The sequence below is a fragment of the Bison bison genome, unplaced genomic scaffold, assembly GCF_000754665.1.
Source record: "Bison bison bison isolate TAMUID 2011002044 unplaced genomic scaffold, Bison_UMD1.0 scf7180017864270, whole genome shotgun sequence".
Lineage (NCBI taxonomy): Eukaryota > Metazoa > Chordata > Mammalia > Artiodactyla > Bovidae > Bison > Bison bison.
This window is the reverse complement of record NW_011494842.1, coordinates 7,910,781-7,935,170: the sequence shown is the minus strand read 5'-3', so window position 1 is coordinate 7,935,170 and position 24,390 is coordinate 7,910,781. Positions and strand designations below refer to the sequence as shown.

General features: G+C 36.6%; 1 protein-coding gene across 2 annotated transcripts in view; it reads left to right on the top strand.

Annotated features, from left to right (window-relative positions):
- SRPK1 (SRSF protein kinase 1) overlaps nucleotides 1–24,390 on the top strand; it is a 76,361-nt gene that overhangs the window by 18,843 nt on the left and 33,128 nt on the right. For both annotated transcript variants that reach the window (XM_010848649.1, XM_010848650.1), the window contains exons 3-6: nucleotides 17,066–17,184; nucleotides 18,002–18,110; nucleotides 19,024–19,111; nucleotides 20,157–20,244. In XM_010848649.1, the coding sequence (XP_010846951.1) occupies nucleotides 17,066–17,184; nucleotides 18,002–18,110; nucleotides 19,024–19,111; nucleotides 20,157–20,244 (404 nt within the window). The remainder of the gene's footprint in view (nucleotides 1–17,065; nucleotides 17,185–18,001; nucleotides 18,111–19,023; nucleotides 19,112–20,156; nucleotides 20,245–24,390) is intronic.

Sequence of the window (24,390 nt, the reverse complement as noted above, 5' to 3'; positions counted from 1 at the left end):
TGTTCCCTTGGTATCTCTAATTTTCTTAAAGAGATCTCTAGTCTTTCCCATTCTGTTGTTTTCCTCTATTTCTTTGCATTGAAGCTGAGGAAGGCTTTCTTATCTCTTCTTGCTATTCTTTGGAACTCTGCATTCAGATGCTTATATCTTTCCTTTTTTCCTTTGCTTTTCGCTTCTCTTCTTTTCACAGCTATTTGTAAGGCCTCCCCAGACAGCCATTTTGCTTTTTTGCATTTCTTTTCCATGGGGATGGTCTTGATCCCTGTCTCCTGTACAATGTCACGAACCTCCGTCCATAGTTCTTCAGGCACTCTGTCTATCAGATCTAGGCCCTTAAATCTATTTCTCACTTCCACTGTATAATCATCAGGGATTTGATTTAGGTCATACCTGAATGGTCTAGTGGTTTTCCCTACTTTCTTCAATTTAAGTCTGAATTTGGCAATAAGGAGTTCATGATGTGAGCCACAGTCCACTCCTGGTCTTGTTTTTGCTGACTGTGTAGAGCTTCTCCATCTTTGGCTGCAAAGAATATAATCAATCTGATTTTGGTGTTGACCATCTGGTGATGTCCATGTGTAGAGTCTTCTCTTGTGTTCTTGGAAGAGGGTGTTTGTTATGACCAGTGCATTTTCTTGGCAAAACTCTATCAGTCTTTGCCCTGCTTCATTCCATATTCCAAGGGTAAATTTGCCTGTTACTCCAGGTGTTTCTTGACTTCCTACTTTTGCATTCCAGTCTCTATAATGAAAAGGACATCTTTTTTGGGTGTTAGTTCTAAAAGGTCTTGTAGGTCTTCATAGAACCGTTCAACTTCAGCTTCTTCAGCGTTCCTGGTTGGGGCATAGACTTGGATTACTGTGATATTGAATGGTTTGCCTTGGAAACGAACAGAGATCATTCCGTCGTTTTTGAGATTGCATCCAAGTACTGCATTTCAAAGTCTTTTGTTGACCATGATGGCTACTCCATTTCTTCTGAGGGATTCCTGCCCACAGTAGTAGATATAATGGCCATCTGAGTTAAATTCACCCATTCCAGTCCATTTGAGTTCGCTGATTCCTAGAATGTCGACATTCACTCTTGCCATCTCTTGTTTGACCACTTCCAATTTGCCTTGATTCGTGGACCTGACATTCCAGGTTCCTATGCTATATTGCTCTTTACAGCATCGGACCTTGCTTCTGTCACCAGTCACATCCACAGCTGGGTATTCTTTTTGCTTTGGCTCCATCCCTTCATTCTTTATGGAATTATTTCTCCACTGATCTCCAGTAGCATATTGGGCACCTACTGACCTGGGGAGTTCCTCTTTCAGTATCCTATCATTTTGCCTTTTCATACTGTTCATGGGGTTCTCAAGGCAAGAATACTGAAGTGGTTTGCCATTCCCTTCTCTAGTGGACCATTCTGTCAGACCTCTCCACATGACCTGCCCGTCTTGGGTGGCCCATGGGCATGGCTTAGTTTCACTGAGTTAGACAAGGCTGTGGTCCTAGTGTGATTAGATTGACTAGTTTCCTGTGAGTATGGTTTCAGTGTGTCTGCCCTCTGATGCCCTCTTGCAACACCTACCGTCTTACTTGGGTTTCTCTTATCTTGGACGTGGGGTATCTCTTCACGGCTGTTCCAGCAAAGCGCAGCCGCTGCTCCTTACCTTGGATGAGGGGTATCTCCTCACCGCCCGCCCCCTCCTCTAGGCCCTCCTGTGCCCGGGCAGCCACGGCTCCTTGGAGGTGGGGTTGCTTCTCCCGGCCGCCACCCCTGGCCTCGGGCGGGGGGTAGGTCCTCCCGGCCGCCGCTCCTGACATTGGCCGTTCCTGTGCCATCACAGCCTAGCACTCTCGGCTGCCTCCCTTCAGGCATGGGGTCCTTGCGGCTTCTGCCCCTGACGTGGGGTAGCTCCTCTTGGCCGCGCTAAGTGTAGTGGTTACCTAATACGTGATATGTTATTATATATTATTACATATTAGTGCTTTATTAAAGATTGCCCATTGTTTTTTGGTTTTGTTTTTTAAGTATAATAAGTCCAAAATGCTCCCTGTAGAAGCCTAGGCTGCTGAGATTAAGAGATCACAGATTGCCATCTAGTGGCTGTGTAATCATAAATGTGGGTAAACCTTCCAGAAAATAAGCAGGCTCTACAGAAGTTTGCGGAGAAGGCAATGGCACCCCCACTCCAGTACTCTTGCCTGGAAAATCCCGTGGGCGGAGGAGCCTGGTAGGCTGCAGTCCATGGGGTCGCCAAGAGTTGGACATGACTGAGCGACTTCACCTTCATTCACTTTTCACTTTCATGCATTGTAGAAGGAAATGGCAACCCACTCCAGTGTTCTTGCCTGGAGAATCCCAGGGACGGGGGAGCCTGGTGGGCTGCCGTCTATGGGGTCGCACGGAGTCAGACACGACTGAAGTAGCTTAGCAGCAGCAGCACAGAAGTTTGTGTTGCCATATTAGGTGTATCAGTGCAAAGTGTGGATGCCTGAGGGGGGAAAAAAAAACCTTTATATATGAACTATTGTGTACCTCTACCCTCAAACACTTTATATAGTCCCTTTGAACAAAGACATTCATTTGTATATTCACAATTTAATTATCAAAATAGGAAATAAAGTGTTAATAACAGTAATTTAGATCTTATTTAATTTTTGAATTTTTGTCAATTGTCTCAATGTCTTTTGTAGAAAAAGGGTTTTTTTTCTGGTGTATCTAACCCAGGATCATGCACTGTATTTAGTTTTTGTGTCTCCTAAATCTACAGCAGTTCCTTGCCTGCCTTTGTGTTTCCCGACATTGGTGCTTTTTAAGAATATAGGCCATTTGTTTCTGAAATTTCTCTCAGTTTGCTTTTTTCTGTTTCCATGTGATTCGGCTTATATGTGTTGGCCCTACCTAAGTGAAATGTATCTTCCTTGGGGCATCACATCAGGAGACAATTGATACCTGTCTCAGTATGGGTGATATTATCTTTGCTGAGTTAACGTAGTGACTACCACGTTTCTTTACCATAAAATTAAAATTTTTTCCTCTTTGCAATTCATAAATTATTTCTGGGGAGATATTTTGACCTGTATGTGTAATTTTTTCCTTATCAAAATTTCACTGTTTCAGCATTCATTATTGATTCCCACCTAAAGCAGTTATTGATATGATGGTTACAAAATGGTAATTACCTAATTCTACAATTTCCTTCTATGTAGTTAATTGGTCAGCATTGTGTTACTAGAAAACTTTCCCTTTACTCCATTCATTTGTTTATCATTCTAGCCATCAACATTAACATAAATTTATGGGGTCTCTTTCATTCAGTAGAGTTTAATCAATTGCACTCATTATTATGATGCTCATATTCTTTCATATTTGGCCATTGGGACCCCTTCACACTGGCTTTTGTTTCTTTGACAGGTCTCCTTTATTCTTTGAACACTTCTCTACTTTCTGGTACAAGATAATTCTATGTTTATCTTGTGCTTTTTCTGCCCCAACCCTGGAATCAGTCATTTCTTTGAGGAGCCCTGGTTCCTTTTAGTGAGGACTGGTGTTCAGAAGCCAAGATTTGGGTATGTTTTTAACTAAACTTTTAAAGTATGATTTTAATACTTCTGTATCACAATATGTTGGAATAGTAGGTTTCTGTGATATCACAGTTCTTTATTTCTGATGGAAAACCTAGGTGGTAGAAGCTGTAATAACTCTTGGGCCCATTCTTTGACATTGCTCCAGTAACCTACTTTAGTGTAAGGCAATGATAATTAATGTTGTAATGTTGTAATTGAAGCTCCATATTTCCATTTTGAAATAATACCACTGTACACTGTGTAACTAAGTAAAGTACTGAATGCATGAAGACATGTAAATTTCCTATCCCTGTAATAATCTGTAAAGTCAATTCCAAACTTTATGTAAAATATGAGCATAATAATCTAAAAAATTTCCAGAAAAGTATACTCCATTTTGAGGCTTTTTTGTTATATGGTGTGAGAAAATGTTCTAATTTGATTTTTTTACATGTAGCTGTCCTGTTTTTCCAGCACCACTTTTTTTTAATTGACCCATGTCCCCTAGCATACACAAAGGCTATTATTTCTCTTATTTTTGTATATACAATTTTATTTGTATATTTATTTTTGGCTGTGCTGGGTCTTTGTTGCTGGGTGGGCTTTTCTCTAGTTGTGGTGAGTGGGGGCTACTCTGTAGTTGTAGTGTGCAGGCTCTCGACGTGGAGGCTTTTCTTGTTGCAGAGCGGAGGCTCCAGGGCACATGGGCTTCAGTAGTTTTGGCATGTGGGCTCAGTAGTTGTGGCTCCCAGGCTGTAGAGCACCAGCTCAGTAGTTGTGGCAAATGGGCTTAGTTGCTCTGCAGCATCTGGGATCTTCCAAGATCAGGGATCAAACCCACATTTCCTGTGTTGGCAGGCAGATTCTGTACCACTGAACCACCAGGGTAGCCCCAGCACCACTTATTGAAGATACTGTCTTTTCCCCATTGTATATTCTTGCCTCCTTTGTCATAGGTTAGTTACATAAGTGCATGAGTTTATTTCTGGGCTCTCAGTTCTATTCCATTTATCTATGTTGCCATTTTTGTTCCATTACCATACTGTTTTGATAATTGTAGGTTTGTAGTATAATTTAAAATCAGGGCACCTGATACCTCCAGCTCTTTTATTCTTTCTCAAGATTATTTTGGCTCTTCAGAATCTTTTGTGTTCTCATACAGACTTTAGAATTACTAGTTCTATGGAAAATGCTATTGGTATTTTTAACAGGAACTGCATTGAATCTATAGATTACCTTGAGTAGCATGGTCATTTTAACAGTATTCTTCCACTTTGTGAACACAGCTAATTTTTCAATCTGTGTTGTCTTCAGTTTCTTTCATCTGTGTATTATAGTTTTCTGAGTACAGATCTTTTTCTTTAGTTAGATTTATTCCTAAGTATTTTATTCTTTTAGATGTGATGGTAATTTGGGTTGTTTTTAAATTTCTCTTTCTGATAGTTTATTAGTATATAGAAATGCAACAAAGTTTTGTGTAATAATTTTGTATCCTGCAATTTTACCTATTCACTGATGACATCCAGTAGTATTTGGGTGTTATCTCTAGGATTTTCTATGAATAGTATCATGTTATCTGGAGACAATGACAGTTTCACTTCTTCCTTTCCAATTTGGACTCCTTTTATTTATTAGTCCTAGTGGGTTTTTGATGGATTTTTTAGGATTTCTAGATGTAGTGTCATGTCTTCTGCAAATAATAACAGTTAAACTTTTTCCTTTCTAATTTGGATGCCTTTTATTTCTCTTTCTTGCCTAATTGTGCTGGCTGGGATTTCAGTCCTATATTGAATACAAGTGGTGAGAGTGGGCATCCCTGTCTTGTTCCTGATCTTAGAGGAAAAGCTTCCAGCTTTTCACCATTGAGCATGATGGTCATTGTGGGCTTGTCACATCTGGCCTTAATGATACTGAGATATATTTCCCCTATAGCTGCTTTGTTGAGAGTTTTTAATCATAAATGTATGCTGAATTTTGTCAAATGCTTTTTCTGCATCTGTTGAGAAGATCATGTGATTTTTATCCTTCATTTTTTAATGTGGTATATCATGTTGACTGATTTGCAGATGTTGAACCATTCTTCATCCTTGGAGTAAACCTAACTTGATCATGATATAGGAGAAGGCAATGGCACCCCACTCCAGTACTCTTGCCTGGCAAATCCCATGGACGGAGGAGCCTGGTAGGCTGCAGTCCATGGGGTCCCTGAGAGTCAGACACGACTGAGTGACTTCACTTTCACTTTCCACTTTCATGCATTGGAGAAGGAAATGGCAACCCACTCCAGTGTTCTTGCCTGGAAAGTCCCATGGACAGAGAAGCCTGGTAGGGGCTTCTGGTAGTGCAGTCCGTGGGGTCGCACAGAGTCGGACACGACTGAAGCGACTTGGCGGCGGCGGTGGCGGATCATGATATATGATCTTTTCAATGTATTATTTAATTCGGTTTACTAATGTTTTGTTGAGGATTTTTGCATGTATGTTCATCAGTGATACTGGCCTGTAATTTTCTTTTCTTGTGGCATACTTGTCTAGTTTTGGAATTGGAGTATTTATCCTCAAAATGAATTTGAAAGAGTTCTCTTCTCTACTGTTTTTTCAAAGAGTTTGTGAAGGATTGGTATTAATTCTTATTTGAATATTTATTAGAATTCACCAGTGAAACTGACTGATCCTGGTTGTTAAGAGGTTTTTGACTGCTGATTTAATCTCCTTACTAGTAATCAGCCTGTGTTCAGATTTTGTATTTCACCATGATTCAGTATTGATAAATTGTATGTTTCTAGAAATTTATCCATTTCTTATAGGTTGTCAAATTTGTTGGCATGTAATTGTTCATAATATCAGTTACGATCCTTTGTATTTCTCTTGCATCAGCTGTAACATCTCTTTCATTTCTGATTTTGAGTCTTCTCTTTTTGGTGAGTCTAGCTAAAGGCTTGTCAGTTTTGTTTACCTTTTCAAAGAACTAGCTCTTAGTTCCATTGATCTTCTCTCTTGTCTTTTCAATCTATTTCATTTGTTTCTGCTCTCATCATTATTTCCTTTCTTCTAGTAATTTTGGGCTTTGTTTGTTCTTTTTCTTGTTCTTTGAGGTGGAAAGGTAGGATGTTTACTTGGGACTTACTTCTTCAGGTAGGTGTTTATCACTCTCCAGTTCCCTCTTGGAATTGCTTTTACTTCATCCCACAAATTTTGGTATGTTACTCTTCCATTTTCATTTGTCTCAAGGTATTTATTTTCCTTTTGATTTTTTTTCTAAAGAAACAGCCCATTTGTTGTTCAGTAGCATATTGATTTTTGTTTTTAATTTATTTTTGGTTCACTGGGTCTTCATTGTAATGCATGGGCTCCTCATTTCTGTGGCTTGTCGTTGTGGAGCACAGGCTCTAGGCATACGGGCTTCAGTAGCTGCAGCATGTGGACTCAGGCGTTGTGGCTCGCAGGCCTAGTTGCTCCTTGTTATGTGGAATCTTCCTGGACCAGGAATTGAACCCGTGTCCCCTGCGTTGGCAGGTGGATTTTTATCCTCTGTACCACCAGCAAAGTCCAGCATGTTATTTTATGTCCACATACTTGTGAAAATTTTCAGTTTTCTCCATGTACTTAATTTTTAGTTTCATATCATATGGTCAGAAAAGATGCCTGATATAATTTCAGTCCTCTTAAATTTATTAAGGCTTATTTTGTGGCCTATCATATGATCTGTCTTGGAAAATCTTCCATGTATACTTTAGAAGAATGTGCTTTCTGTTGGTTTGGAAGTCCATCTGGTCTAATGTATCTTGTAGTGCTTATTTTTCCTAATTGATTGTCTGGATGGTGTCTCCATTGACTTTAGTAGGTTACTAAAATCCCCTACTGTTATTGTATTGCTGTCTTTTTCTTTAATAATACGTTTGCTTTATATATTCAGGTGTTCCTTTGTTGGGTACATGCGTGCATGCTGCATGTTTAGTTGCTCAGTCATTCTGACTCTTTATGACCCTTTGAACTACAGCCTGCCAGGCTCCTCTGTCCATGGAATTGTTCAGGCAAGAATACTGTAATGGGTTGCCATTTCCTTTTCTAAAGGATCTTCCTAATCCAGGGATTGAATGCATGTCTCCTCTGTCTCCTTTATTTCAGGCAGATTCTTTACCCACTTAGCCATCGAGGAAGCCTGTTGGGTGCATAAATACTTATAAATACTATATTTCATATTGGATTGTCTTCTTTCTCCTTATGTAATACCCATATTTGTCTGTTTAATACAGTCTGAGGTTTAAAGCCTCTTTTGTCTGATACAGTTATAGCTACTCCAGCTTTATTTTGGTTTTCATTTGGATGGAATATCTTTATCTGTCTGCATTGTTTCATCTGAAGTGAGTCTAGTTGCTTGAGATGGGTCTTGTTTTTTTCTTTTTTTTTATTTTTAAATTTACTCAGCCGTTCTGTTGACTTTTGATTGGAACATTTAATCTGTTTACATTTAAAGTAATTATTGGTAAGTATGTGCTTATTGCCATTTTGTTAATTGTTTACTGTCTGTTTTTGTAGTTCCTCTCTTAATTTCTTTTCTTGTGCTCTTCCTTTGTGGTTTGATGACTTCTTTTAGTGGGTTATTTACATTTTTTTCTCTTTATCTTTTTTAATTTTCTGGGTTTTGCTTTGTGATTACTGTGAGGCTTACATATTTAACAGTCTATTTTATAAAGTTAGTAGCAACTAAGTTTGATCCTGTTTGAAGCTCAGCATTTTTATTCTTTCCTTTCCTTCCCTCATTTTATGTTTTTGATCTCACATTTTACTTGTGTATCCCTTAATTATTGTTACCATAATTATTTTCACAACTTTTGTCTTTTAACCCTCATACTGTTAATAGCTATAATAGTGATTAGTCCGTTTTATTTTTACTTTTCCAGTGAGATTTCTTCTTTCATGTATTTTCTTATTACCAATTAGCATTCTTTCTTTCCAGCTTAAAGAAATCCCTGTAACATTTCTTGTTAAGGCCAGTTTGGTAGTGGTGAACAATTTTAGATTTTGTTTGTCTGAAAGATTCTTATCTCCTTGAATTCTGAATCACTTTCCTAGGTAGAGTATTCTTGGTTAAAAGGTTTTGTCCTTTTGTTTTTTTCTTTTAGCAGTTTGACATATTGGCCATTTCCTTCTAACCTGCAAAGTTTTTGTTGAAGAATCTACTGATAATCTTATGGGGGTTCCCTTGCCACATAACAAGTTGTTTTCTTCTTGCTGCTTTTAGTATTTTCTCCTTGTCCTTAACTTTTGAGATTTCAGCTAGAATGTTTTGGTGTGCATCTCTTTGGGTCTGTCTTCTTTGGAACCTTCCGGGATTCCTGGATCTGGATGTCTGCTGTGTGGAGTGTCAACTTTATTATACAGACTTTCAGTTAACCTCCCTCTTTACCATCCCTCTTCTCAACCTGCATTCCTGTCCCCCTTCTCCACTTTAGGTCACCTTACACTCTTCTTTTCCCCTAGATTGCCAGAGCATTTCTCTCTCTCCCTGTCTCTACATTGTAGTAGATTTATCATTTTATTTTAGTTTTATTGGCTTTGAGTGAACAGATGATATAAATGTAATTGTGCAGTCTATTATAGTTTCTGTTTCTAGCTTTTTGCTTTAATAAATGCTGTGATAGCCATTGTTATATCTAAATCTTTGTGTATGTGTTAATTTTTCTATAATAAAACAGATTCACAGGAAGTTGCAAAGATAGGACAGGGAGGTCCCAGGGAGGCTTTGTCCAGTTTTCCCCAGTGGTTGCTTCTTAACAATATGTAAGAAATTGACCTTGGTATAAAGTGTGTGTGGTGTGTGTGCTTATCTTAATTTTTAGGATAAATATAAGTGAAATCATTCAAAATTATTGTGACTATTACCTAATTATGCAAATGACCTATTTAAAATGCTTCTTGTTGTAAGTAACCAAATTCAAACTCACTTCCCAGGCTGTATCTAGAGGGGTTAATGGGGCTTCCCTGATGACTCAGTGGTAAAGAATCCACCTGCAATGCAGGAGACATGGGTTCTATCCCTGGGTTGGGAAGATTCCCTGGGGAAGGAAATGGCAACCTACTCCAGTATTCTTGCCTGAAAAATTCCACGGACAGAGCAGCCTGGTGGGCTACAGTCCATGGGGTCGCAAAAGAGTCAGACACAACTTAACAACTAAACAACAAAGAGCGGTTAATCTGTGAGGCTGGACTCTGAGTATATCTCCATGGATCTGCCTGTTTTCTCCACTCCTAGCCAGTAAATGGCTTAGCTTAGTTTTTCTGTATTTTAACATCATTTTCAGACATTTGCCTCCTATTTGGTGGTAGTACTCCCCTCTGACAATTGCTTGGTTCTTATTGCTTAAAATTTCAGAAGTAGAACTTTCAACATCAATTCTTTCCTTCCCTAAAGATTTCTAGATCTTGCTTGGATCATGCAAGGGAGGTGTTTACCTATGGGAAGGAAGGGTAGTTAGGCTAGGTGATTGGCAGCCTTGCCAAGTTGTGGAGGGTTATTTCCTAAAAGTAAATGATACCAGACAGAAGCAGCAGCTGAGCATGAGAGAAGTCCATTCTCCCTGCACTCTTCCCAACCTAACAGTAAGTTGAATTTTTTTTTTTTTTTAATTTTGCCTATTTTGAAATGATGTGGCTGTTTCCTGAGTAATTCTCATAGAAAAAGATGCCAACAATTCAGAATTGTACTATATAAGACAAAATTTTTTATTCACTCTTTTCCAAGAGGGGAACCAACCTGTTAACAATTGTCTGTATCCTTGCAATTCTTAGTTTGTTTACTAATATATGTACCTGTATACATTTTTTAAAAAATTAAAGCACACACACACACATATATATTATCCAGTTACTTGCTTTTTTCATCATAAAGGTGTGTCTTAACTTTCCTTGAATAGTACCTCTCCAGTTACTTGAATGTGCTGTAAATTACTTAATTGTTAATATTGATTACAAATTATATTCATTTTTTTTACACTAACAATAAAGTGATGACTTTTTTTGCTTTAGTCTTTATTTCCTGCTTAGTTAAAAGATCTAGGAGTCTAGATATTGTTGTGACATCACAGCATCATGCTAAGGCACTGTTACAAGTTCTCTCATAATGTTTTGGGATTGCTTTTTTCCTATGTTGATTTTTTTTTATCCCCAAATTGTGGTAAAATACACATAACAAAATCTACCACCTTAACCATTTTAACTGTACAGCTCAGTCATGTTAAGTACATTCACACTGTTGTACAACTATCACCACCATCCATCCCCATAACACTTCTCATCTCATAGAACCGAAACTCTATATATCCATTAAACATTTTGAGTCTTTGCTTTCAACTCTTTAGGTATATGCCCAGAGTAGAATTGTTGAATTATATAGTGATTCTGTTTTTAATCTGGGGGCAGGGGGGGAGGACCCACCATACTGCTTTTCATAGCACCTGCAGCATTTTTACATTCTCAGCAGCAAAGCACAAAGTTTCCAGTTTCTCCATACTCTTGTCAACATAGTTATTTTAAAATATGTACCTGTACTTTAAAACGCATTAATAATAAGTAATATATATTAATCACTACCTATGTACAAGGTGACTCAGTGGTCAAGAATCCACCTGCCAATGCAGGAGACATGGGTTTGATCCCTGATTCTTGAAGATCCCCTGGAGGAGAAAATGACAACCCGCTCCAGTATTCTTGCCTGAAAAATCCCATAGATGGATGAGCCTGGTGAGCTACAGTCCATAGGATCACAAAGAGTTAGATACGACTGAGCACACACACATACATAATAAGATTATGCTAATTATTATGTTAAATGTCAGGTTCTCACAGCAGCTAGTATCCTCATTCTGTAGATGAGTTGCTTTCAACTGCTTTGGATGTCAGGGTTTCTGCTTTGAATGTCAGTTTATGCTAGTGCTGTCAAATTAACTGGAGAGCTTTTCTAGCTCTTAGAGATACACTGGTACACTTTATTTTAAAAGAATTTTTAAAAAAGAATTACTCAATTAACTCTTCATTGAAAATGTAGTAGCACTTGACCTTACTATCTGGACTTGTTGCTTTTTAGGAGTGGTTCTTCAGTTTTTTAATCTACATGATTGTTATATCCATGTAGGTGTTTTGTTTTTTTTTTTTGTTCAGTAAAACTGAGCATAAAAAACAAAAACTATAGAAAAATTTTTTGCAAATACTTTTTTCTCCCCCATGAATTAGGCATGCAATTGAATCTCTCCCCATTGCCTCCATTTGTATTTTGTGATAAAAACATGATTAACCTCAGGCCGGAGAAGGCAATGGCAACCCACTCCAGTACTCTTGGCTGGAAAATGCCATGGATGGAGGAGCCTGGTAGGCTGCAGTCCATGGGGTCAAGAAGAGTCGGACACGACTGAGCGACTTCACTTTCACGCATTGGAGAAGGAAATGGCGACCCACTCTAGTGTTGTTGCCTGGAGAATCCCAGGGACGGCGGAGCCTGGTGGGCTGCCGTCTATGGGGTCGCACAGAGTCGGACACGATGAGGTGACTTAGCAGCAGCAGCAGCAACCTCAGGCAGTGTAAAGGCACTTTTGGGGGTAGTTTATGGGTAAGGTCAATAAGATTTCCAAATGTATGATAATGATTTAGCCAAATGGCATTAAGCCAGCCATGTGTTGGAGTCATACTTAAAAGCAATCAGAGCCAATTTTTTTAAAATAAAACATTTGAAGTATAAACAATAAAATAACAAATAAATAATAGTAGCTCCTACTCAGCCTAAGAAAATCTCATTGTTGTATATGATGCCATGTGTACTCCTCCTTGATCATATCTCTATATTAGTAGTTCACTTGTGGAATATAGCTATCCTGAATTTGTCTTGTATTTCTTTTGTGTTGTTACTTTATTCTTTCTTTTTACTCAGCTTTTTAAAAACTGAGATATGATTGGCATATAATACTGTGTACGTTTAATGCGTATAACATATTTGATGAATTTATATCACATTGTGATTGACATTGTAGTGTTAACTAACGTCTGTTATATCTTATTATTTCTTCCAGTGGTAGGAGCAGTTAAGATCTAGCCTCTTAGAAATTTTGATGTTTGTAATATAGTTTTATTGTCTATAATGACCATACTGTGTGTCAGAGCTCCAACAATTATTTACTGACTAGTTGCAGTTGTGTAATTATTTATATTTTAACTACACATTGGCTGTTTTGTATGTTTTTAAACTCTGAAGGTGGGATACGTTGTATATATTCTACAGCTTGCTATTTGCATTCCATCTTACGTTTGTGCAATTCATTCATACTGATGGATGTAACTTCTTCATTTTTCAGCTCAGTTCAGTTCAGTCGCTCAGTAGTGTCCAACTCTTTGCGACCCCATGAATTGCAGTACACCAGGTCTCCCTGTCCATCACCAACTCCCGGAGTTCACTCAGACTCACGTCCATCGAGCTAGTGATGCCATCCAGCCATCTCATCCTCTGTCGTCCCCTTCTCCTCCTGCCCCCAATCCCTCCCAGCATCAGAGTCTTTTCCAATGAGTCAACTCTTCACATGAGGTGGCCAAAGTACTGGAGTTTCAGCATCTTTCCTTCCAAAGAAATCCCAGGGCTGATCACCTTCAGAATGGACTGGTTGGATCTCCTTGCAGTCCAAGGGACTCTCAAGAGTCTTCTCCGACACCACAGTTCAAAAGCATCGATTCTTCGGCACTCAGCCTTCTTCACAGTCCAACTGTCACATCCATACATGACCACAGGAAAAACTGTAGCCTTGACTAGACGGACCTTTGTGGGCAAAGTAATGTCTCTGCTTTTGAATATGCTATCTAAAGTTGGTCATAACTTTCCTTCCAAGGAGTAAGCGTCTTTTAATTTCATGGCTGCAGTCACCATCTGCAGTGATTTTGGAGCCCCAAAAAATAAAGTCTGACACTGTTTCCACTGTTTCCCCATTATTTCCCATGAAGTGATGGGACCGGATGCCATGATCTTCGTTTTTACTGTTGGATATATTTTATCAAAATACTATAACTTACCTGTCTCTCCTCTTGATGGACATTTAGTTGTTTTCTGCTTTTCCTTATTTCAGACAGTGCTGCTGTGAACACAATTGCATATGCTTCTTCTGGAGCATTCATAGCAGCAAGATTCATAATAGCTAAATAATAGAAACAGTAGAGATGTCCATCAACTGATTAATGGGTAAATTACAGTCTGGCCTATCTATATAATGGAATATTATTCAGCCATAAAAAGTAATGAAGTACTGATAACACCCTATGGCGTGGATAAACCTTGAAAACATGTTAAGTGAAAATAGTCACAAAGGCCACATAGTATGTGGTTTTCTATATCTGAAATACACAGAATAGGCAAATTCATAGACACATAAAGTAGACCAGTGTTTTCCAGAGTCTGGGGGAAGAGTGTAATAGTGAGTAGCTGTTGATGGGTTGGGGCTTTTTTTGGAGGGAGGGGGATAAAAATGTCCTAAATTTAAATTGTAATGAGATTACACAACTCTGAATATACTTTAACTAGTGAAGTGTACACTTTAGATTGGTGAACTTATGACATGTGAATTGTATCTTTGGTAGCTCAGATGGTAAAGAATTTGCCTGCATTGTGGGAGACCCAGGTTCGATCCCTGGGTTGGGAAGATCCCCTGGAGAAGGAAATGGCAACCCACTCCAGTACTCTTGCCTGGAGAATCCTGTGGACGAAGGAGCCTGGTGGGCTACAATCCATGGGGTCACAAAGAGTCGGACACAACTGAGCTACTAACACACACACAAAGAAGTTAAAGTAACTTCCAGGAAAGTGTTTTCAAATGCAACCCACTAGTAGGTTATAGACCAATTTAGTGAGTCAGAATGGACTTAACAGTTTCTTTGGTTTTACTTTTTGTTTTAAACTACAGGAATTTCTTCATCATTTATTCTTTAGAAAATGTAGAAGTGTGGAGTTTGTGTGGCTAATTTGAATATATGAATTCATGAAATGTGTAAGTGAACATTCATAAATAGCATATTCTTTATGATGATTATGAATATATAGTATTTGACTACAAAAGACTCAGTAAATTTTTATTTAGTGCTTCGGTTTTGCTATTGAGTGATTGGTGATGATTATACCAATGGAATCTTGAGTTGAAAGGATCCTTCGAAATCAGAGAAAACATTCTAACTTGGCTTTTATTTACCTGTTGATTCACACTCCAGACTTTGTGTCAGAACAAGCTTGGAAGTATAAGGAGAGCAAAACTGTCAAGCTTTTCCACTGCTTTCAGCTTTCTTCCCAAATTTTTGCCTTGATTCTGTTCTATACCACAGCCAAGTATATTCCTATTTCTAATATTACTGGTGTTTTAATTGGGTTATAGATTATTTGACTTCTTTGGAAGCATACTGCTATTAAATTTTGATCTGTTGTTCATTTCAGTTTATATTGGAGATTTTGTAGATGTACTGGGTTAAATTTTGTATGCTTTGAGAGCTTTAAACTACTGATAACAATGGTTTTTCTTCTAAATATAAATAGCGTATACTTGTGACATGAAATATTGATAGGTATGAAAAGTTTTAAAGCACAGACTGAAACTATTTTAGAACTCTCCCTTTTTGTTCTAGGAAGACTGGTTTTTAGTTTCAAGTGTTAATAAGCTGAAATTCTTTCTGTAATATTTCTTCAGAAATTTTATACTATTATAACAACCATCAATCAAAGTTACAGTGATATTGAACTCTTTAATCATGTTATCATCTTTTCCTCACTGTCTAATAGTAACTGTCTATGTTTTCTCAAATTTTCTTTCTTTTTTGGGTTTTTGTCTTTTTCTGGCAGAGGCTTTTATTGAGTTGTCTGATGTTCATTGATTGACATCGTGTGTAAAAGCATGGCTTAGTAAAACATGGGTGGTTTGAGAAAGCCAAGATAATACAAGGATCTAAAGGAAACTTAGAGACTATAAATCCTATCCTAAAGATGAAAGAAGGCAGTACATCATTGAAACAATACAAGAGTCTGTAGAAAAGGAACATTCAAGAGAAAAAAGTGGGAATTGCATGTCCGTTTTTCACAACTCAATATTTCACTGCTTTTCAAAAATTTTTCAATTACAGTTCTTAAAATAAAAATTGTAAGACAACAAGTTTGAAATCAGAGAATTTGTTTTAGAAACCTGTCTTAATAAATTTGGAAATGTTCATTCAGACTCATTCCCACTTAGGAAAGTAGGCCAGGTAAGTTTCCCAAAGACATGCTTTCACTAAGAATTGAATCATGCAGTTTTGTAACTACTTTTGTATCCTCTGAGGGACAGAAAGTACCAAGAGTGAGGCAGGTTGGAATGGCCACTGAAAATTCAAATCTAGTCATGCTTGCCAATGTAGTTATGTCTCAGCAGCCCATTAATTTTGCTATTCAATTTTTTTCTGTTGAATCTTTTGGAAAAAAAAACAATCTGATGAAAAAGGTTTGAAAATGCAAATAAAATACTGGGAAATGGGAATTAAAATTCCTTTTCCTGCAACTGCTGAAAAGAGTGATGTGGACACTACTTCTTTTGCTCAAAGCTTCATGAAGCAGGCAGCTTTTAAGTGTCAGAGCCTGAATGCAAATCCAAGTCTTTCTGCCTCCTGAACTACTTACTCAGTGCTTAAAAGTTTTAATATAAGTAATTGATGGCATGTAGAGAAAGGAATCAGTTTTAAGTGTTTAGTACATTATAAGATAACATTTTAACCTGTCAAATAAACCAAGTTTTTGAAATTTAGTAATACTTGAATACTCGGAGCCCATGTGTGTCTGGAGATGTAATTCATTACAGCTCTTTCAGAAAAGTCATACTATATAAAAAACATTTGTGGGTACAGATTGGGAAGAAATAATCCAAAGTGTTAATATGTTCAAAATAGAGATGTTTTAGAACAAAATAATTATTTTTCAAATTTCCTATATTTAACGTGTTATTTTTATAAACAGGGAAAATGTTTCTATCTTTATCTGGTAGTTTAGGGGAATAATTCTAAATGCAGAATAAAAATTGTCTAAAAATACTCAACAGCTTTAATTTTTAGTACTGACAGAATGTACCAGAGTAGATAGTGATACCACTAAAGGAAGTAGATTTAAGAGATTGTATAGGAATGAGGGGGAACGTTAACAATATAATAGGAAAAGCAGGATACAAATTTGTTTATAAAGTATGTTTTTTAATAAAAATAACAGCAAATTACTGGAGGAAGATCTAGTTTTACCAGCAGTTTTGAGTATTGAGATTCAAGTAATTTTTCCCCGTTGTACTTTTATATATTTTCCAGATTTTATTTAATCATGTACTGACTTTTTAAAACTAGGCTTTTCCTAACACGAGGTAAAGTGATAGGTAATGTTTTCCTAGGCTGCCACTGCGTAACATTCTGTTTGTGTTATCTGTTCATGGGTCCTGTTTTCTTCTGCTCACATGGAATGAACATGTTTGTATTATTTCTTAGATCTGAAGCTCAGCCCCGAGGCTCTGCTCCGCACTCTGAAAGTGACCCGCCCGAGCAAGAAGAGGAGATCCTGGGATCTGATGATGATGAGCAGGAAGATCCCAATGATTACTGCAAAGGTAAGGTTTTCTGTGAGGAGATATCAAGTAAGATATAATTCATGTGTACACTCTTTCATTTGAATATTTGATCTATCAGCATAAATGGTGTTAATGCTTTCTGCTTATTGCATCCTTTTCTCTAAGTATAGGAATTAGTATTTCCTTTTAGTTTGACTTAATTAAAGCTTAGTTTAAGTTAAATGTATCTACTCTCTTTTTCCTTAAAAAATGATAGTGCATATTTTCCTTAGAAAATTTCAGAAATATATTAAACAAAAAGAAAACAAAAGTTATCTATAATGCTATCATCCAGAAGTGAACAGTGATAAGATTTGGTATGTAGACTTTTGAAAAACACATTTTCTCTACTCTTTTCTTAAGTGATGATTGCTCAGCTACATTGTATTAGAATTACGGATACTTAAAAACCATGGCATAAGATTGCCTGATGTATTTTGTTTCTTTTACAAAACATTCCAGGATTCTTGGGTAGGATTGGATCTTGTAACAGAATGTATCTTACCATTGAGGAGAACTTGGTTCTTCTCAGCAGGCAGAGATAGGTGTTTAAATCCTTTGATTCCTGCCACTGTTATCAGCCTTTTCTGGTCTTCTGGTTTGTTTCGTTGTGCTGTGTTTTGGAAAAGTAATTTTTTTTTTCAAGTTAACATGAGCTCAATAATACTGTGTTGCTGACTTGATTTAAAATTTTCTTTTGTTGAATTGATTGTATTAAAAGAAACCATTTTTATTTGCTGAAGATGTATAAATGTTGGAAAATGTGAGATTTTTTTTTCCTAAGTAAGTGATTCTTTCCCTCTGTTGTTTCTTCCAGGAGGTTACCATCTTGTGAAAATTGGAGATCTGTTCAATGGGAGATATCATGTGATCCGAAAGTTGGGCTGGGGACACTTTTCAACTGTGTGGCTATCATGGGATATTCAGTAAGTTTTAGTACAAGAGGATTAGGTGGTTCCTAAATGTTTGTGTTTAATTTTCCACTTTTAGTCTAGCTCTAGACTGATTTCTTAATAAAAATCTTATAGTTGATAATCTTTATATTCTTGGGCAAATGACTTTCCTCTGGTGAAGCAGCACCTTAGAGGAGACACAAGATTGAATTATTATCAGTAAAGCTCTTGAAACTCCCAAATTCAAAACATTACTGATACTCAAAGAAAGTATAGTGTATTAGTTCATAGTTTTTCCCACTGGAATAGAGCTAAATTTTTAGATGGTATCCTAGACCAACCTGTGTGAAATTATTTTCTTGTGTTTTGTTTCTATAACAGATTTGCTCAGCCATACAGCCATATGTCTAAAACCTCTACATAAAAATCACAGGCAGTTAACATTGGATGTTTACCTTAAAGTGTATCTTCTATCTTTGATGAGACAGCAATTGCTATCTATGCACTATTTTTATCAGTTTTTCACCCAAGTATTTCTTCTGGCTTCTTAGAGGAAAGTATAATATTATAGCTTTTAACCTTTTAGGTTTTACTATATAAGTATACAGAATACTTCTGATTTGGTGAAGTTTCCCCCCTTACTTATCTCCATTTCATGGTTTTACATGGGTTCATGGAGCATTCAGAAAGTGGATTTTAACTCAGAGAAAATGTTTTGATGATTGACATTATCTAGGAACAGATTTTCTTCTTCTTATAAGTTCAATATGGCCAGTTAGTGCTATTAACAGGTGCAGATGATCCCACAGAAATAGTTCTTTGTGTTTGAATACCAGGGAAACATGAAATCAATATACATTCTATCACTGTCTCCCAGTTATGGTTAAATCTTAGCGAAACTGAAAGGTAAGACATTTAGTCTTAATTGCCTGTATTTGTTTCTTAGGGGAAAGAAGTTCGTGGCAATGAAAGTAGTTAAAAGTGCTGAACATTATACTGAAACTGCACTTGATGAAATCCGGTTGCTGAAATCAGTAAGTATTAGATTGTATGTGTGAGCTACGTTATAAATAAAGTTTTATTCAAGTTAAGACATACCAAATACATACTTTTTGATATGGCTAAGTTTTACTGTAAAGTTCCAGTATCCTTACAGAGGTAGAAAAAGACAGTATTTACACATTCTGTGTATTTGGTAGGGAACTGGTAGAATATGCTGTGATGGCAACTCTCCCTGTACATGCACACTGAAAAAAAACCTTGCAAATAAAAATGTTTATTGAGCATGTTTTATGTGCCAGGTTTTCTTTCCTGTCATGGTTAAAATAAAAGAAGTGTGAATAAATATATAACTTCTGTTTTGTTTTAAAGTCTTTAAAAATAAGCACTGTAGTTATTAAGTCCCTTATGTTACTTGGAAACTTAGGTAAATATTTTCAAAAACTTATTTTCAGTTTTCTTAAAAATTCAGAAATGTCAGTGAGGTAGAAGAAGCTTGAATCCCAAGTGAGAAGACATGAGTTTTTAGGACTGGCTCTATCTGAATATATCCTCAACTCGTCTTTTTATTTCCTCTGAGCCTTAGATTTTTCATTCAGAAAAGCAAGGATGCTAGACCAAGAGAGCGTCAGGAAAGTACTTTCAATGTGCTAGTCTGTAACAAGATGAGCTCATGCCCCAAAGTAAATCAGGGTACTGCTTCCTTCCCTGAGAGGTTTTTCTCTGAAAAAAATGAAGGCTGAATAAGCAGTATGGTTAGTGTTATGGTTGATTTGCATCATGCAAAAGCTCCTGAATTCTTCCTGGCCTGGTAACTAGCAGTTAATTTGGGAGTAAGTAGCAAAATGTTATAATTAGAACAGTAACTATATAATACAATCTTTGTTGATTGTATTTTCTTTTGTGAACTGTTTTTATTAAGTTCTTTGAGCTATTAAAATTTTATGTTTGTCTTACAGATTTGTATAAGCTCTTTTCTGAAGTAATCCATTGTTACATATGCTGCTGGTATCCCCTCCCTCACCATTTGGTTTATTTCTGTGCTTTCCCTTTTTTTAAATATTGTCTTCCCTATTACAGGTTCGTAATTCAGATCCTAATGATCCAAATAGAGAAATGGTTGTTCAACTACTAGATGACTTTAAAATATCAGGAGTTAATGGAACACGTATCCTTTTTAGAACCTATTTTGAAAACAAATCATGAAATAACTTTATTTCAAAGAAAGGAATGAGATTTGCATTGGTCTCTTTTCTCAAACTATAATCAAAATGTTTTTATTTTATTGTAAACTTTTGAACACATTGTGAATCATGTCTATCTTTTGTATGGTGTGTTTTTTAAAGCTATTGCTTTACACTTTTTCCTTTTTTCAGGCAAATTAAAACTGAAGTCAAAAGAAACTTTAAAAAGAAAGGCTTGTAGTACTAATACTAAGTAAAGTTTCTATTTTATCAATTAACACAGATTTTAATGAATTATTGAGAAATAGTAGGTTAAATAAGAATTCAGTGCACTTTATTATCTCAGTATTTAAGAGGCGGTATATGTAGATTATGCTTAAAATCTAAATGTAATTGTTCATATTCTGTCGTAATGAAAAAACTACTAGTTTTATGTTTTGATCTGAAATTTTAGAATTTTAAAGTTGGAAGGAATGTTAGCTGTTCCCCCCTCTGCCCCCATAAGTTAATATCAGTGTGACATGCAAAGAGCTGATTGAAAGATTGTTGCAACAGCTATGGTTATAAAGGCCTAGCAAATTTTTCAGAATAAAAGATGAATTTCACTTGGATTGGAGAGTCTAAAACTGTTTTTAAAAGTGTTTAAAAATGTGTAAGGAAAGATTTCATGAATCATTCTACTTTTCCTGCATGTCTAGCTTCTCTTAACACACACTGTAGCCAGTGATTTGTTAAAGGAAATGGGCTACGTAGGGCTCTGTAGTATCATGTGGACTGTGGTTTAAGAGATTTGAACTAAAACACATGGAGAAAGCATAAGAAAGGAGAGAGAACAAGTGATACCATGAGGATTTTATCTGTCATTCTGAAGTTAGTTTTCAGTTATTTCCTTGGAGAAGTATAAATCATAGCCCTCTGCCTTCCATCTCTAAGGAATACAGATACAAGAATCATGCCATATGAATCATCAGTTTATGTCTTGTGGTCATTTCATAGGTGACTTACTGTGTGTGTGTGTGCGCACACATTTTTTCAAAGAATTAGGGAGGCAAACCAAGAAATAAACCATATAGGATATTGTGATGGCTGTTGGATTCTGTTTCCCTATTACTTGACCTTGTAATGTTTGTCATTGTGCCAAATTTCTCTCTTAATTTGGGAACATTATAGTAAAACTGTAGAAATAGTCTGTATAATCTCCTTAGTAATGCAGAGTACCTTTTTTTGACCCTAAGCAAGAAGAGGTTTTTTTTTTTTTAATTATTGAAATATCTTAATAGATTTTGAATTTCAAGTTCTGAGATGTTTTCTAAACATCACCGTATGGTTTCTCTGTAGTTTCTGTCCACTGAGTTCCTATTTTACTAATTTCTCCCTTTATCCTTAGCCATTTCTCTCTGCCCTTCCTCCTACTTGTCTCCCAACTGTCTCAGTTAAGGCATTATTTGCTGCGTCTAGAGGTTGAAAAGGATAAAACGCAGAGCACTGAGTTAAGGTTTAATGAATTATGTCATTCTCCTGCCTCTCATCTCTTTTCACAACATAGGTATAACTGTATGGAGCCACATATCTGTGATTTTCTTTGTATCTGGGTATACTGCTTTTTCTCTGGAGCACTGTCCTTTCTCATTTTGAAGTATCACAAGGACTCTGAACTAGAAGTTAGTCATAGACTTCAGTATAAATGCGTTCATTCTACTTCCATGGGTGGTGAGGGGAGAAGAGTGATTAAGAAGTAACAGCTGATCTTTACATAATATTAACATGGGTCAGTGTCATTTTTTGGCCACCTATGTGACCTACTATGTTTTAGGGTACTTTTTTTTTCTGGTGTGTATTTTACCTCTTTGGCTAGCTCTTCTTGTTCATAAGACACTCTAAGTGTGGCTCTTAATTAATTTTCAGCCTTTTTTCTTTACACCATCTCCCACAAAATTTTTTTTTCACATATCCTTTTGCTGTTTCACCCAGTTCTTTTGTTTTTAAGCTATTAAATGTTTGATCATTTTTATATCACTATTTGCAAATTAAAACAACACTGTTGTTAAATTGTAATGCTTCTCTCAAAGGAAAGTTAATAATAAAGCTGCTGCTGCTAAGTCACTTCAGTCGTGTCCGACTCTGTGCGACCCCATAGACGGCAGCCCACCAGGCTCCCCCATCCCTGGGATTCTCCAGGCAAGAACACTGGAGTGGCTTGCCATTTCCTTCTCCAGTGCATCAAAGTGAAAAGTGAAAGTGAAGTCGCTCAGTCGTGTCCGACCCTCAGCGACCCCATGGACTGCAGCCTTCCAGGCTCCTCCATCCATGGGATTTTCCTGGCAGGAGTACTGGAGTGGGGTGCCATTGCCTTCTCCGATAATAAAGCTAGGAACTTAAAATTCTCTTTTCTGGTTTGTTTGTTTAAGCAATCTGCATTCTAAAATATCTTATTTTGGTATATTTCGTATATACAGAAATAGAATAGTTTGAATCCTCAGAGATCCATTACCCATTCTCAAATTTATCAACTCATAACCAATATTGTTTTGTCTGTATCTCCTGATAATTTTGTGACCAGTCTTAAATATGTTATTTCATCCATAATTATTTTAGAAAGTATTTCCAAAAGACAGAGACTCTTAAAATATAACCCCAACATAGTTATTTTTCCTAAAAAAATTGGGGACCAGTTTCTTAGTCCCTTTATGTAGTCAGTGTTTCAGTGTCTCTAGATGTCTCTTTTTCTTTTTTTAATTCTTTTTTTTTTTAATCTTTTATACAATTTTATTTAAAAAATCTTGTTAATGTACAGGCATTGGCACATTTTAAAAACAAACTACATAAACAGATCTTTCCTATAACCTAGGAAAGTGGAATGTCAGAAGTCAACAAAATGTGATAAACTTAAAGTGCTAAAACAGAAGGCACTTCACAAACTCTGTTCACTGAAACAGTTAATATATCCTAGTTTACACCCTTCATGTTATAAGTGGCAGTGAATGTCTGGATTGGAGGACACAAAGGAACATGGACAGTCTTGTGGCAGTACAAGTGGAAGACAGAACAAGTGATGAGCCCTTGGCCAACTTTCTTGTTTCGCATGACCTGAAGTCTACTTTAACTTTCTTCTCATATAAGGGGAAGAAAACAGAAGGGTTCAGAATGGGAAGAAAAGTTGAAATTTCAGAAAGTAATTACTTGAGGGTGTGGAGGGTTGGTGGATGTGAAATCATTTTTTCTCCTGAAACAGTCAGAATCCTTTGTTTTTATGGTTGAAGTTTTGTGAAGCAAAAATAAAGTATTAGGGAAGAACATTTCATAATCAGTGAACTAAAAAGGTGTTACATTCATTATTTTAAATACTTAGGTTATTAAGAAGTCTAAAATGTTACACAGTTAGAGGTAGATAACAGTCCCAAGTTTCCATGGAATCTAATAATTTAGTATCTGAACATCAAACAGATCACAAACACCTTCATTATCATCTAAATTAAAGTTGTAGTCATCTGCTGGGGTCGGAGAAAGCCGTAAGAGCGGAAACACTGCAAGCAAAAACACAAATGCAGTGTTAAAGATGGTTTCTGCATACAGGTAATGATGTCTTAGATAAAACACTATCAAAAACATCAAACCAAATTATGCTTCCCATGTTATACAGGAAATTAAAAAAATACAATAGGAAATGTAATGATCAAATTAATAATTTGTGTTCTGTGTGTATCTTCAAAGATTCTTATTTAAAAACATTTTATGCACTGATTATAGGTTTAGCTTGGGAAACAGAAGTTAGAAATTTTATTGGTTGAATTCATCACTAAAATGATTCAGAAACATTAGAGTATTTTCTCTGATCTGCTAAATAAGCTACCACTTTGAAAACAGAGAAAGGAATCAGACATAAATTAATAAATATGCTGAAATTCTCTGCTTTTACAGAAATGTTTGATAAGTCTCTTAAGTGGTTACTAGGAAAGCTTGTTCAGAGAAGGCGATGGCACCCCACTCCAGTACTCTTGCCTGGAAAATCCCGTGGGCAGAGGAGCCTGGCAGGCTGCCGTCTATGGGGTTGCTAAGAGTCGGACACAACTGAGCGACTTCACTTTCACTTTTCACTTCATGCACTGGAGAAGGAAATGGCAACCCACTCC